This window comes from Propithecus coquereli, unplaced genomic scaffold (genome assembly GCF_000956105.1).
Source record: "Propithecus coquereli isolate 6110/MARCELLA unplaced genomic scaffold, Pcoq_1.0 Scaffold104, whole genome shotgun sequence".
Lineage (NCBI taxonomy): Eukaryota > Metazoa > Chordata > Mammalia > Primates > Indriidae > Propithecus > Propithecus coquereli.
Window position 1 is genome coordinate 3,883,760 of NW_012134303.1, and position 16,933 is coordinate 3,900,692.

At 32.6% G+C, this 16,933-nt stretch overlaps 1 protein-coding gene across 1 annotated transcript in view; it reads left to right on the forward strand.

The window, feature by feature from the left end:
- LOC105810790 (chromosome unknown open reading frame, human CXorf57) overlaps positions 1-16,933 on the forward strand; it is a 55,692-nt gene that overhangs the window by 17,199 nt on the left and 21,560 nt on the right. The window contains 7 exon segments of the mRNA XM_012644825.1: positions 2,690-2,798; positions 3,308-3,399; positions 3,508-3,630; positions 6,458-6,562; positions 7,668-7,832; positions 9,095-9,255; positions 11,942-12,117. Coding sequence (XP_012500279.1) covers positions 2,690-2,798; positions 3,308-3,399; positions 3,508-3,630; positions 6,458-6,562; positions 7,668-7,832; positions 9,095-9,255; positions 11,942-12,117 — 931 coding nt within the window.

Sequence of the window (16,933 nt, forward strand, 5' to 3'; positions counted from 1 at the left end):
CCCGCCTCGGCCTCCCAGAGAGCTAGGATTACAGGCGTGAGCCACCGCGCCCGGCCCGAACACTATTCTTAATGGGGAAAATTTAGAAACATTTCTTTTTAAAATGGGGAACATGGATGCCTCCTATTACTATTTCTATTTAATGTTGTACTGGCTGACCTAACCAGTGTGAGAAGGCAAAATGTATTAAAGATATAAGAATTTTAGAGAAAAACATAAAACTTGTTATTCACAAATTAAATTTTCTATAAAGAAAATTCAAAATAACACAAAGTATTAAAACTAATAAGATTTTGGCAAAGGTAGCTGTAAGATCAATATACAAAAGTCAACTGATTTTGTATACCCCAATACTAAAGAGTTAGAAATTATAATTTCAAAACATTATTTACATTGTCAACAATAACTATAAGGTATCTAGAAATAAATCTAAAAGAAGATGTGTAAGACCTGTGTGGAGATGATTATGACACATTATTTTGAATATGTCTTTGAGACATTGAGAAAGCCTTAATAATAAAGCCTTAAATATTTTTTTATTTAACTAATTCTATGACAGATTAAGAAATCCTAGGGAGGAGGAGGGAGGAGGGGACTGGTATTTGCATATACAAAGAGTTCAATGCGCACCACCCGAAAGATGGACATATTTGAAACTCGGACTTAGGGGGGGAGGGGGGCGGGGCAGGGCAAGGGCAACATACGTAACCTAAACATCTGTACCCCCATAATATGCTGAAATAAAAAATAAAATAAAATAAAAAAGAAATCCTTAAATAAGTGGAGAAATATCTCGTGTTCACAGGTGGGAGGTCAGTCTCAATTTCATAAATAAATCCTCTCAAATTGATCTATAGATTGAGTGCTATTTCATCAGATTTTTTTTCTAAAACTGACAAACTGATTCTAAAATTCATATGGAAGCACATAATTGCCAAGAATAGTCAAGGCACTTCTGAAGAATAAGAATAGGGAGGTAGTAAGGGAGTACAGGTTTGTTTTACAAATATCAACAATTATTATAAAGCTATAGTATTTATGACAATGTTGTATTGGTGCAAGTATAGATAAATGGACCAATGAATCACAATACAGAGCGAAAATATAGCCCTAAACATATAGAATTTCGATATGACAGATGTGCTATATAGCAGGAGTCTCCAAACTATGGTGAGTTGTATAATTATTTCATTGTATATTATGATGTAATAATAATAGAAATGAAGTGCACAATAAATGTAATGTGCTTGAATCATCCCCAAACCATCTGCTCCCTCTCCGGTCCATGGAAAAAATTGTCTTCCATGAAAACGGTCTTGGGTGCCAAAAAGGTTGGGGACTGCTGCTAGATCATCAAGGAAGGAGGAACCATTCAATAAATAGTAGTAAGATACTTGATTAATATATGAGAAAAATGACAGTATATCCCTATCTCATACCATATAAAAATCAATTCAAGATATATCTAATACTTAAATGTGAAAGGCAAAACTTTTTGAAGAACTTACAGAAAGAACTTATAGAAGAACTTATAGAAAGTAACCTAGAGTTTGACCTTAAGATAAGGAAGGATTTCTTGTATAAGACATAAGAAGTAGTAACCATAAAAGAAATATTAACAAACCTAATAACTACATTAAAATTAAGGATTCATGTCCATCAAAAAACACCATAAGAAATGAAAAAACAAGGCACAAACTGGGTAAAAATATTTGCAACTACATAGTCAACAAAGAATTAATATATAAATAATTCCTGCAAATACATTTTTAAAAACAAACAATTCAATAGAAAAATGGGCAGAAGACACAAACAGGCATTTCACAGAAGAGGATGTATGTATGGACCATAAGTATATGAATTGTGTTCAATATAATTACTAATAAGGGAAGTATAGAACAAGACCATAACTTGGTCATGTCACTGCGTTCTCAAAAAATAAAAAATTTGACAATACCAAAGTTTGGAAAGGATGTGTATTTTTGGGAATTCTTACACATTGCCGGTGGAAATATAAATAGGTTAACTACTTAAAATAATTTGGGATTAGCCTGTAGAATTGAACACTTACATATCGTACAATCCAGAGTTTCTACTCCTAGGTATAATACCTTATAAAAACACTTGCCTGTGTGCACAGGGAGACATATACAAAAATATTTGTAACAATCCTGTGTAATAGCAAAAGCCTGGAAATAATCCAGCTGTCCATCAACACAATAATGGATAAATAAGGTATAGTTAATAACTTATAGTATATTGACACACTGGAACATTATTCAGCCACAGAAATAAAAATAACCCTGCTATATGCAGCTACATGAATGAATTTTAGCAAAAAAAAAGTGAACAAAGTAGCCCTAGAATACTATATATTGTATAATTCCATTTGTATGAAGTTAAAAAACAAAGACAAACTTACTTTATTTGGGCAAAAACATATAAGTGATAAAATCTTTTTTAAGTTAAGAAAACGATAACACATAAAATTCAAGGTATGGTTAATCTTTGGTGGAGAAATAAGTGGACATGATAATTGAGGCAGAAGACCATTGATAATGGTCTAGTTCTTGGGTTTGGTGGTAGGTTCCAAAATGTTCAGTCTATTACTTTGCTGTGTAATGTGCGTACATATATATTCTTTAGTATATATTAAATATCATATTAAAGTAATTTATTTGTTTTTCAGAAATCTGCCTGAATCTTCGAGATCCTCCAACAAATATAATTATCATTCCAGAAAAGCAGGTGAAACCAGAATGGAGACTGCCAAGATTAAATCACCGATTTATTACAAGGTAGAATAATTGCTTGTAAAATGTCTTAAATATTAATTTTTAATGTTAATTACTGAAAAATAATGCATTATAATTTGTTCAAAATCTACCCAAAATTAGCTGAGTGTGGCGGCTCATGCCTATAATCCCAGTACTTTGGGAGGCCAGGGCAGGAGGATCACTTGAGGCCAGGAGTTCAAGACCAACCGGGGCAACATAGTGAGACTCTGTCTCTACAAAAAATAAAAAAATTAGCTGGACATTGTGGCATGCACCTGTAGTCCCAGCTACTCAGGAGGCTGAGGTGGGAGGATCACTTGAGCCCAGGAGTTCGAGGTTACAGTGAGCTATAATTGGGCCACTCCACTCCAGCCTGGGCAACAGAGTCAGACCCTATTTCAAAAAAAGAAAATCTACCCAAAATTATGCTGTAGCAATTATGTAGATATACATTTTCAAAATCATAATTGTAGAATGCTTTTTCTCTATTTAAAGATATAATATCTATTTAATAATTTTTTATTTTTTAGATCAGAACTGGATGATATGCCAATAAATCATATCTGTGATGTAATTGGCATTTTAGTTTTTGTCGGAAGGGTCCAGAGGTCAAAAAAGAAAGGTAAGCTTTTAAAGTTGGAAAGTCATAAAAAGTATTTCAGTGCATAATTATGTGTTCATACGTATATAATCAGTTACCTTTATTTATTTTAATATTCTATCCATATAGAAAATGGTGAAGATTTTTGGTCATATCGCTGGATTCACATTGCTGATGGGACTTCAGAGCTACCATTTATAGTGGAACTGTTTTCTACATCTCAGCCAGAAGTCTTCGAAAATATTTCCCCAAGTACTCAATTCTTAATATTTTTATCTTTTTATCTTTAAAAGTAGGAGGGAACATTAACTTAAAAAATAGTAGAAGTGGCATGACATTGAATTAGTGAATTCAAGCAGTCCGACAGCATGTTTAAAACTTTTCTATATTAATATCATATTTGCGATAGCAGATATTAAACACCTGATTGTCTATTCAGAATTAATTTGGTATTTAAACTAGTTTTTCAGAAAACAGGTGTTCTTGTCAATTCTCATTAAAATTGCACACATAAAAAAACTTCAGATTCAGTAAAACTAAAACATGGGCAATCAGTTCCCTTTGTATCCATTTGGGAATTGACTAGGTAGAACCCATTAAAGGCATCAAAGATTTTACTAATGTGGCATTAATTGATAGAGGATTGACAAACTATGTAATTAAATAATGACAGTGGTAAGTATGATCCCATTCAAATATTAAATTAATATTAAGTTGGTGGTGTTACACCAGTTGGTCAGTATTTTACTTTGGCTTACTTTGGCATTGACTTTTTTTCCTGCATTCTTTCAAAGTATTTTTCCACTAGTTTTATTTATTTGAAAACATTTTAGGTATGGCTCATTATATATTTCATATAACAGGCTAGTCTTCAGATTATTACAATAAGGAAAAAAGTATATTTAATACTTTTCAGTAATTTCAGTGATTATTTCCTTATTTGAATTCAGAACATAAAGCTATTTTAGATATAATATGCTATTTTATTATTTTCTAAATGATTACATGAATAAATACTGATTGTTACCTGTGTTAACTGCTTGCCAACATTGAGGAAGCTCCCAATATTCACTACATCTAATTTTTTAACCAGCAATAAGATAAAAATTATAGAATACTAAGAGACCTAGAGACTATATACAGGACTATTCTGCTGCCCCTTTTGTTTTTTTCTCTGTACAAAACAGTATTACACACTTCTGCTTCATTAGATTCTACCCTAGGCTTGTGAGATTAAAATTTTTAAATATATGCAGATAGAACAGAACCTTACCCCAGCTTTTGGGGGATGGAACAGAAAGAGAGTTTTGACCATAACCAAGACATGGGCTTCCCAGGTGAGTGGGAGATGACCTCTCATGTACCTTCTTTTGGGGCATAAGCAATTGTCATTGATGACCTCTGATGACAATTCCATTGCCTCATTTTAGGTGGGTTTTATTGCTAGATCCCTTTCTGTTTGTTTGTAGCCACGTTAAACAACCAGCTGACACAAGTTTTAGATAAAGATTTCTTACAGAAACTTTGCCAAGCATGTATGTTCTATTTCTTGTAATAATGTGAAATGTATCTTTCTAAAGTATATGTGGACCTTGGTGAGATTTATTCTAGTATAATAAGTTCACAAAAATCACAATTTATTTTTGTCTTTTGACCAAGAGTGAAGGAAAAAGTTGTGACTATTAAGGGGGCTTCAGACCTATGAGGGGGAATATGACCAAGGGTCTTCTGAAGTAATACCAAAATCCCTTGATAGTACAAAAAAATTTTTTTAGAAGGAAAGTGAAGAACTAAGGGGAAGTAATATTGTACATTTACTATGTAGCAGAAGCTGTTAGATATTAACTCATTTTGTATTCTCAGTAACCTTTTAAACAGTTGATGTTTGTATAAACTGTCAGGTGAAAAAGCAAAGATCCAGAGGGGTTGAGTAATTTCCTGGATGTCAAACAGCTAGAAAGTGTTAGATCTGACTCTCAGATTTTTAATGGCCATTAGAGGTCATTAGAGGTTAGAGGTTTCTTTATTTTTTTTTATTTTGGTTTTATTGTGGTAAGAACACTTAACATGAGATCTACCCTCTTAACAGATTTTAGAGGTTTGTTTAATATTCCTGTACCAACATCTTTAGCCATTAATATTCATATGTTTGTACAGTTTTTGAAATAAGGAAAAGTGATATAAATTAAGATAACTCTTATCATTTGAACAGATTTTCTTTATTTTCATTGCTACAGAATAAAGAAATAACTAGTAAATATAAGATATAGCAAATGAATTTATAGTTATACTCTGGAGAAATTTTTATTCTCAAATAAAAACTTACTTTTATGTGCTTACAAGAATTCACATTTATTTCTTCATTTCCTGTTTTGAAAGACTGTTTTGGCATGTAGTGAATTAAAAGAATTTTTTTAAATGTTAGATTAATGAAACTCTAATAACTAAATAACCTGATAAATAATTAAAAACAACTGATAATTTTTTAAAGTAGTTGAAATCTGAGGACATTATAATCTCATTTTCAGGGATTCTTTTTAGCCTGTCAAGTTAGCAAGATGGAAAGAAAATAAACAGATGATATAAGCCCTGTTATTGGCCTTCAAGTCTAATTAAGATAAATACATGAGAGATGTAAAACCCTTGCATAAACAAATACAAATTAATACTGTTTAGCCCACTCTATTTGAAGGAGTTGGAGTAATACAGGGTTCAGTGTTAGATTTGGTCAATCATTGAAAGTATTATGGAGAAACTAAGTTTTTTTCTCCATAGGAAATAACTTTTCACACTCAGTTGGGTGCCCAGTTAGAATGACTCTGTAGACTAGGATTAGATCTTTGTTGCTCCAAGTATAGTCAGAGGAATAGAAGGCATCAGTACTCAACTAGGAGCTTATTAGAAGTGCGGAAGCCCAGGCCCCACTTTAGACCTACTGAAGCTGAATTTGCATTTTAATAGTAGTCCCATGTTATTCCCTCTGTCATTGAAGTTAGAGAAGCATTGTATTAGATCTTGATTTTGGTATGTCCTTTTTAGAATGCAAAAGTAATTTCAGAAATATATTTATTTTTTACAGCGACATATTTTGCGTGTACACAATTGAGAGTTGTCAGAAATGATGCTCAAGTACCTAAATTGCTTTACCTCACCACTACCAATGAGAGTCGAGTGTTTATTACTGGTGAGTAATTTCTTTGTGTATACTTTGTTGGAAATGTAATATATTTTCTCTTCTCTGGAATCCTTTAGCACATATTAACTTGTAACAGTCAACTACAAGATAGCTTTATTTTGCCCTCCTTTATCATTGTAAGAATGTTTTAACAAAAAATATTTGGCCTATGGAGTGCATTGCTTCTGGATTATTTATGATTGAAGCAATGATTTTTTGACTCACTGGAGAATTGTGTTTATATCTTTCAGTTAACTTTAATTCCTGTTTGATGTAGAATGTAAATAATCATAAATTGCTTGATAGATTGAAGACCATTAAGCATGATACCATAGTATGGATTCAGTTAACAATATTTTAAAATTCTAAGTAAAACAAAAATAAGTATCAAATTTTGGCCCCAAGATCTGACATCTTATTTATATAGTAAGAAGAATCTCACTACTTGTCTACAAGTGTATTATTTTCCCTGTTCCCTCTAATAACAGGGTCAAAACAATAAAGATTAAAGTTTCCAAATGAGAGGGTAAGGAAATAGTATAGAATGGGGTATTTACCAGAGCGCTACCATGGTGGTAATTCAGAAGTTTGTCAAAAGTAGAGTCTTAGGAAAGGTGTAATGTACATCTTTGTCAATACATACCTTTTTAAAAATACTATCATATGTAAATATGACACTTTTAAGTATGTTTTAAGAGCATGAATTTAAATGCTGAGCTATATTCATAAGCAGTTTGATTCATACATAATGCCATACTTTCAGTTTAATACATGATTTAAAAATCAGTTTTTTCAGAAGATGCCAACCATTTGGACAGTTAGAAAAATTCAGATTATTATTTTTCCTTCTTCCTGTGGTTTTTAGCATCCTATAGACAGCTACAGTTTAGTCCGCTTAAACTCTAATGCACTGTATGTCTGATTTCCTTCTTAGGATTTGTTTACTGTCTTTAAATAATTATCTGCTACATAGTGAATAAGTAAACTTGACTTTTTACTCAGTAATATGAGAGACTGTTTTAATATTAAACTTCTTATACAAAAAAGTCTATTCAGTTTACTACAGTGACCTTTTTATTTCTTGTTTTCTACGATTTACCCTTCCTGCAAGGAGGTCATAAAGGCCAGCCGTATACCTACGATGCCAAGGTAAAAAACTTTATTCAGTGGATTAAAACACGGACCGATTCTGAGGAAGTGAAGAATACTGTTATTGGTGGATATTATCCCTATCCACCAGTGCCAGAGACATTTTCCAAGTATAGTAATTCAGTTAAAGGTATTTATATAATTGCCAGTCCTCATGTTCATATGTTATATGTATGGTATATGCTATTTCAGTTAGTCATCTTTATTCTTTTATGAGAGTCAGCCAAAGTGTAGCAACATTCACTGATAATAATTTTGTCTTAAAGGAGACCTAAAAATACATACCATGTATCCTAAAGGTTACTATTATGATTTTATTAGACCGGAAAAAAAGAGAGAATGTAGAGATGACGAACTGGAGATACAGGTTGAGTATCCCTAATCCAAAAATCCAAAATTTGAAATGCTCTAAAATCTGAAACTTTTTGAATGCTGATATGATGCTCAAAGGAAATACTCATTGGAGCATTTTAGACTTTAGATTTTTGGATTAGGGTTGCTGAACTGGTAAGTATAATGCAAATATGAAAAAATCTGAAATCTGAAACCTCCTGGTCCCATGCATTTCAGACAAGGGATGCTCAACCTGTAATGTCTTGATTTAATGTCATTGCGAGCAGATCTGACCTTGGTAGATCTCAACTCCTATGATATTACACAGAAAGACTAAAGATACCTAAAAGAGATGCTGGGCACTTTGATATTAAGATATTGACAACTGTATTATGCTACTTTTGTGAATGATATATATTGTATATAACATAATTGAGTGCTACCTTCAAATAAAAAATGACACCAAAATAAATGAGATGCTGAATTTGGAATTGAAGTATTGATGAGAGACCTAATATTAATTTACTTTTTAGTAGAATCAATTATAATTAGTAGAATTAATATATGACAGTTAAAAGGTTTAATATAAGCATGGTCTTTTTTAAAAGCCATGAAATAATTGCATGGTTTGGGAAAAAAAGAGAAACTTTGAAATGCCAACCTATTAATACTATCATCTAAATATTGGCACCTTCTTATATATCATAATGCTAGCAATTTGTAGTATATGGTTGAAATAATTAAAATGTGGTTTTTCTGTGCACTGGCTAGGCAATACTTTATAGTTTGAAATATATAAATTACATTAAATATGCAAAATTTCTTTTGAAAATGAAGACTCCAGATTGGAAGCCTGTGTTACAATTTAACTGATAAATATATTTTGCCTATTTCACAAAAATTACATTAGGGGATGTCAGATATAAACACAAAGTCTTACAGACTTAATGTAGCAAGTTTATAATTCCATGTTGTGAAATTACATTGCAAATATAATCCTTACTTTTATCATTTCAGTTCTTTAAAACTTACAGTCTCCTTGGAATTCCTCTTTTGCAGTTGGGTCACTCTTGACAGCTATGAATGAAGTGAGAGAGGTGATTGAAGACTTGCAGTACAGGGAACAAAAGCGCATTGCAGTTCAGGGGATAATTACTGTTATAAAGTATGTCACCCATAGTCGCGCAACTGAAAACGCCTCAGCATCAGAAACACTTCGGGTATGGTGCCAGAGAATTAATAGCATATCTCTGAAAGCACTGTGATCATAATTATAATTGGTACCTTTTACATTTTCTTCAGAACTCGTATGTATTGACTCTTAATGATATAAACCTAAGAGAAAAAAATTTCAGCTTTTTATTTCCTTTTTCTGTCATTATTTTGGGGCAGACTGGGCTAATAGTCATAGCCTCTGACATTTCACAAGGCCCTCAAAAGTTGGCATCTTGTTTTGCTCTCTGCATAATTTGAGCCTATCGTGAATGTTTTAAACTTCCAGGTGGTATGTATGTCCATATTCGTTTCCTACCTGTTGTTCAGGCTAGTACTACAGGAAAGTTTCCATGGGAAGTTTTTACCTCTATATCTAGCATGGTAGTCTTACCCAGGTTCTACGTGAGATAGCAATAACTCTTGTAGGATAAATGGTAGAAGAGGCCAGTTCTGGAATCTTGGCAAAATCAAGACAAATAAGTTAATTTTTCCCATGAGTTTATCTTCTTAAAAACTACGTCTACGATTATTACTGTTCATATGGAAATAAATGTTTAATCCAACTTTTCAGTTATACTAGTATAAGAAGCACTTTTATCTTCCTTTAAAAAATATTGTAATAGCAGATAGATTAGATTTAATCATCTTTATAAAAGCACTGTTGATTGCAAAATTTTGTCACAATTCTTTTTTATTTCACAATATTACGGGGGTACAAACATTTCGGTTACATCAATTGCTTTTGTACCGTTTGAGTCAAATTTATAAGTGTGCCCATCCCTCAGATAGTGTGCATTGTACCTGTTAGGTGCAAATTTACCCATCCCCTCTTCCCTCTCCCTCCTGCATGATTTCCAATAAATGTTATTTCCATATGTGCACATAAGTGTTAATCAATTAGTTCCAATTTAATGGTAAGTACATGTGGTGTTGGTTTTTCCTTTCTTGTAATACTTCACTTAGAAGAATGGTCTTCAGTTCCATCCAGGTTAATACAAGAGGTATTAGTTCACTATTTTTTATGGCTGAGTATTACTCCATGGTATATATATACCACATTTTATTAATCCACTCATGTACTGATGGGCACTCGAGTTGTTTACACATGTTTGCAATTGTGAATTGTGCTGCTGTAAACATTCAAGTGCAGGTGTCTTTTTTATAGAATGTCTTTTTTTCCTTTGGGTAAATACCCAGTAGTGGAATTGCTGGATCAAATGGTAGGTCCACTTTTAGTTCTTTGAAGTATCTCCATACTACTTTCCATAAAGGTTGTACTAGTTTGCAGTCCCATCAACAATATGTGATGGGACAATATATTCCTATTGCTCCGCATCCATGCCAGCATTTGTTGTTTTGGGACTTTTTGATAAAAGCCATTCTTGCTGGAGTTAGGTGATATCTCATTGTGGTTTTGATTTGCATTTCCCTGATGATTAGAGATGTTGAGCATTTTTTCATGCATTTGTTGGCCATCAGTCTATATTCTTTTGAAAAGTTTCTGTTCCTGTCTATTGTCCACTTTTTAATGAGTTGTTTGAATTTTTCTTGCTGATTTGCTTGAGTTCTTTATAGATTCTAGTTATCAGCCCTTTATCAGATGTATAGCATGCAAATATTTTCTCCCATTCTGTAGGTTATCTATTTGCTCTATTGATTGTTTCCTTGGCTGTGCAGAAGCTTTTTAATTTAATCAAGTCCCATTTATTTATTTTTTTGTTGTTGCTATGATTGCTTTTAGGGTATTCCTCATAAATTCTTTGCCTAGGCCGTTGTCTATAACAGTATTTCCAACATATTCTTCTAGAATTCTTATAGTTTCATGCCTTAGGTTTAAGTCTGTTATCCACCATGAGTTTATTTTTGTGAGTGGTGAGAGGTGCAGATCCTGTTTTGCTCTTCTACATGTGACTATCCAATTTTCCCAGTACCATTTATTGCATAGGAATTCTTTTCCCCATTGTATGTTTTTGTCTGCTTTGTCAAAGACCAGATGGCAATATGAGGATGGTTTATATCTGGGTTCTCTGTTCTGCTCCCTTGGTCTATGTCTCTGTTCTTGTGCCAGTACCATGTTGTTTTGATTACTGTAACCTCATAGTATAGCTTCAAGTCTGGTAAATCGATGCCTTCCAATTTGTTCGTTTTGCTTAAGGTTGCTTTGGCTATATGGGGTCTTCTCTGGTTCCATACAAAGCATAGAATTATTTTTTCTGTATCTGTGAAAAATGTTGTTGGTATTTTAGTAGGGATTGCATTGAATCTGTAGATCACTTTGGGTAGTATAGACATTTTAACAATGTTGATTCTGCCGACCCATGAACATGGTATGGTTTTCCACCTGTTTACATCCTCTGCTATTTCCTTCCTCAGTGTTTCATAGTTCTCCCTGTAGAGGTCTTTCACCTCCTTAGTTAAATATATTCCTAGGTATTTTATTTGCTTTGTTGCTACTGTGAAAGGTTTGAGTCTTTGATTTCGTTCTCAGTTTGACTGTCGGCGTATATGAATGCTACTAATTTGTGTACATTAATTTTGTAACCTAAGACTTTGCTGAATTTATTTATCAATTTCAGTTGGCACAATTCTTAAAATTATAAGAAATAGATAAATTAAAATTCTAGATCTTTTAAGAGAGAAAAAATTTTTGTGAATCATTTTTAAATGTTTTCTCTAAATTGTTGGTTTTAGAATGCTAACCAACCCTCAACATCTCAAGCAGCTAGAAGAGAAATTCAAAGTCCTGAGAGAAATGGTAAACGACCTCTAGAGGATGAGCCTAGGTGTTCTCAGTCTTTTCAAGCTGCAACTGCAAGTTCCAGTCAGAGCAATAAAATAAGAATTGTTCAAGGCCCATGTGCTAAACCGTAAGTCATTTGTGTCAAGTATAAGCAAAGCACATTATTTTATTTTTGGTTTATCTCTAGCCTGTAAAATAAGCAATTATGATAGAAGCTGTATTAATTTGCTGGGGCTGCCATAACAAAATATGGTCACTGGGTGGCTTAAATACAGTTCTGGAGGCTAGAGTCCAAGATCGAGGTGTTGACAGGGTTAGTTCCCTCTGAGGGCTGTGAGGGAGAATCTGTTCCATGCCTTTCTCTTAGTCCTGCTGGTTTGCTGGAAATCTTTGGCACTCTTTGACTTGTAGAAGCATCACCCCATTCTCTGCCTTTATCTTCACATAGAGTTCTCCCTGTGTGTTGTCTGTGTCTGTTGTAAATTTCCCCCTTTTATAAGGACACCAGTCATATTGTATTTGGGGCCCACCTTACTCCAGTATGGCCTCATTTTAACCAGTTACATCTACAATGACCTTGTTTCCAAATAAGGTCACATTCTGAGTTACTGAGGGTTATGACTTCATCATATGAATTTTGTGGGGACATAGTTCAACCAATAACCATCTGCCTCTGGCTCCCAAGATTTGTGTCCTTCTCAAGAAACATTCAAAATACATTCACCCCATCACAATATCCCCAAAAGGCTTAAACCATGCCAGCATCAACTCTAGTCCAAAATCTCATTTAAATATCATCTAAATTACAAATGGATGTGATTCATTCATCCATGATCAGGGTGATTTATCCTGGGGCAGAACTCTCCATCTGTAAACCTGTGAAATCAGACAGATCATCCATCCTGTACACAATGGTGTGACAGGTATAGGATAGACATTCCCATTCTGAAAGGGAGAAACTGGAAGGAAAAAAAGAGTCTTGGGTCATAAGCACCCCAAAACCTAGTAAGGCAAATTCCATTAGATTTTAAGACTTCACAGTTTCAACATTGCATCCTCTGGGCCCACCAAGGTAGCAGCCCAACCTCTTAAGCTCTGGATGGTGGCTCCACACTTTGGAACCAAGGAGATGGTCCCACCCTCTAGAATTGAAAAGGTTGACGTGTCTTCTGGAACGAAGGAGGTAGTCCCACCCCTGGGGTCATTATTCCGTTTTCTTGAAGAATAGTACCTGTTTGTAGCCAGGTAACCAAAATAAGGTCACATCCTGAGGTATTGGGAATTAGGACTTCAACATATGAATTTTGAGGACACAATTTAACCCATAACAGAAGCCCTCTTATCTGCCATACTCAGCACGGACTAATTGAAAATGAGTTTAAAATGCAGATTTATCTCTAAAAATAAACATTTTTATTTTATTTAAGCATTTTATTTTAATTTAAAACATTATAGCTTATATTTGTGTACCAATTGTTTAAGCATGGGTCTTCCTACATAAACCTCATCCATTATGAATTGTATATGATTAATAGTTTTGGTTTCTTTAAAGTGTCAGGAGAACCCAGACACTCATAAAATAGAGTACAGAATCTTTTCGGATTTTAAGATTTTTGAAACTCCAGTCTTTTAGAGTAGCTATGCCTAATTGGGTAACAGTTTTTGGTTATAAATAAATAATAAGTTCATTTATCAAGGTTATAGATACTAGCATCCTTGATAAATTCACTTATTGCTTCTAAAAGTTTGTAGAGTTTTTTTGGGGGGGGTTCTCTGCACAGATCATGTAATCTGCAAATGATGGTAGTTTATTTCTTCCTTTCCAATTATTTTGCCTTTTATTTCTTTTTCTTGTGTTATTGTACTGGTTAGGACCCTTAGTACAATGTTGAATAGAATTTGTAGTAAAGAGCATCTGTGTCTCATTTTTAATCTCAGAAGGAAATTTCTCAAGATTTCACCATTGAGAAATTTGGTGAATAATTTTTATCAGATTAAATAAATTTCCTTCTAATACTAATTTGCTAAGTTATTCTCATGGATGTGAGTTGAATTTTGCCAAATGTTTATACTGAGTTTATTAATATACTAACTGTTTTACCTTTTGTTCTTTCCATGTAGTTAATTAAATTGATTAATTTCTTGAATGTTAAATCATCCATGCATTCTTATAAATAATTTTACTTGCTTATGATATATTACCCTTCTTATATATCAGTGTATTTGATTTTGTAATATTTTATTTAGCATTTTTGTATCCATGTTCATGAGAGAGATTGATTTATAGATTTTTATCTCTTGTAATATACTTGTTATGGTTGTATACCAAGTTTATGCTGGCCTTATTAAAAAAATAATTGGGAAGTGTTTCCTCTTTTATTCTCTGTAAGAGAATGTGGAAGATTGGTATTATTTCTTCTTTAAATATTTAGATGGATTCTCCAGTGAAACCATCTGGGTCTGAGGTTTTCTTTTGGGGAATATTTTGAATAGGTGATTCAATTTCTCTAATAAATTTTAGAATATCCATATTTTCTTCCTCTGGCCATTTTGTTTTTCAAAGAATTTTATGTTCATATCTAAATTGTAATATTTATTGGTATAAAATTGTTCATAGTCTCTTCTTATTGTCTTTTATATTTCTGTAGAATCTATAATGTTGTTCCATTATTCATTCCTGATACTCATAGTTTGTGTTTTCTGACTTTTTTTCTGAATCAGTCTTCTTGTTCTTTTTTTATTATAGTGACTTGAGCTAGATTCTTAAATCATTGATTTTTGGTTCTTCTTTTCTAATATTTGTATATAATGCTGTAAATTTCTAAGTACTACTTCAGCTGCATTCTACTTCATTCTCCATTTAAAAACATTCTTTTTTTAAGTTTTTATTGTGATTCCCCTTTGATTCATAGGTTTATTGTGAAGTATATTGATTAATTTAGAGATACTTGAGCATTTTCTAGTTACCTTTTTAAAATTTATTTCAGCTTAGCTGCACTCTGGAGAAAGAAGGTATTCTAAATGATTTTTTGGAAATTTATTGAAAGGCTTCTTAAGATATATAGTCAATTTTAATAAATGCTTCATACATACCTGAAAAGAATATGAATTCTGTCATTGTTGGGTGTACTGTTCGATACATGTCAGCTAGGTCCAAGTATGTTAATTGTTGATCATCTCTCTTCTCCTTTATATCCTTACTGATTTTTTGTCTGCTTTTTCCATCAGCTAATTGAGACAGATGTGTCAAAATTTTTCACTATGATTGTGGATTTATTTCTCCTTTTAGTTCTATAAGTTTTTTTGTTTCATGTATTTTGAAGTAATGTTGCTGGCTACATACAGATTTAGGATTGTGCTATCTTTGTAATGCATTGACCTCTTTGTTATTATGAAATGTTCTTTATGTCTCACAATGCTTTCTGCCTTAAAGTCTGCTTTGTCTAATACTAATATACCTATACCAATTTTATTTTGATTAGCATTTGCATGACATATATTTTCCATTCCTTTTACTTTTAACCTTTTTATGTCTTTGTATTTAAAGTTGTCTCCTTTAAGCAACATATAGTTGTTTTTTAATCCAATGTGACAATCTTAATCTTTTACTTATTTATTCCATTCACATATTAAATGTGAATTAATGATATAGTTATATTTATATCAATCTTCATACTGTTTGTTTAATCAAATAGTTTTCATTATTCAATTTTCCCCTTTTTATTTTGATAATTACGTATTTAGTGGTTACCAATATTATTTAGTGGTTACCTTAAAACATAAATATTTGACTTATTGTAGTTAAATACAAATTATACCATTTTCCTGGATGACGCTAGAACCTTAGAACACTTCAACTCTATTCGTCCCTATTTTCATTATTTTTATCATACAGTTTAGTTCTACATATGTTTTAAACTCTAAGAATAGTATTGTGTGGTTAGTATTCCCTTATATTTATCCACATGATTAATTTTTTTATGTATTCTTTATTCCTACCTATATTTCCATGCTTCTCTCTGGCATTATTTTCCCTTTGACTGTAGAATTCCCTTCAGCATTTATTTCAATGTAGCTTGCTGATGACTCATTCTCTCAGTTTTTGTTTGTCTGAAAATATCTTTATTTCACCTTTATTCCCAAAAGATATTTTTACAGTATACAGAATTCTAGGTTGCAGGGTGTTCTTTTGTTTTTTTGTTTTTTTTTTTTTTTTTGCTTTCAGCACTTTAAATGTGTAATTCTACTCTTTGTGTTTATTGTTTCCGCTATCTTTGTTGAGAAGTCAGGCAGATGTCTTATAATTGCTTCTTCAAAGGTATTGTATCCTTTTTCATAAAATGCTTTTAAGGTGTTCTCTGTCTTTAATTTTTAGTGCTTTAAATATGATGTCTCAAGGAGTGTCTTTCTTTGTTTTATACTACTTTGGGATTGCTGAGCTTTTTGAATCTGTAGATTGATTTCTTTTATCAATTTTGGAAAATTATCAGCCAATACCTCTTCAAATATTATTTCTGCCTCATTATCTCCTCTCTTTTTGTGATTCCAGTTACACATACGATAGTACTTCTGTGAGCAAATGTTTCTTACACTCTATTCTGTATTATTCATATGTGTGTGTGTGTATATACATATATATCATTCTTTTCTGATTCTGTGCTTCAGTTTGGAAATTTTCTATTAACATGTCTCTTTATTTACTCTTTTACTATATCCAATCTACTATTAAACCTGTCAGTTGAGTTCATTGAGTTCTTGTTCTGTTTCCACTTCAACTGGGCATGCTGCAGTTCTATTCTGACATTAACTACCCAGAGTTAGCATTAGACTCCACAGGCTTAAGGGCTCAGTCCTCCACAAGACTGTCCTTACTTCAGATACCAGCCACACTTTAGGGGGTCCCCAGGCCACCTGCACTTTTAATCAACTGGCTACAAATTCAG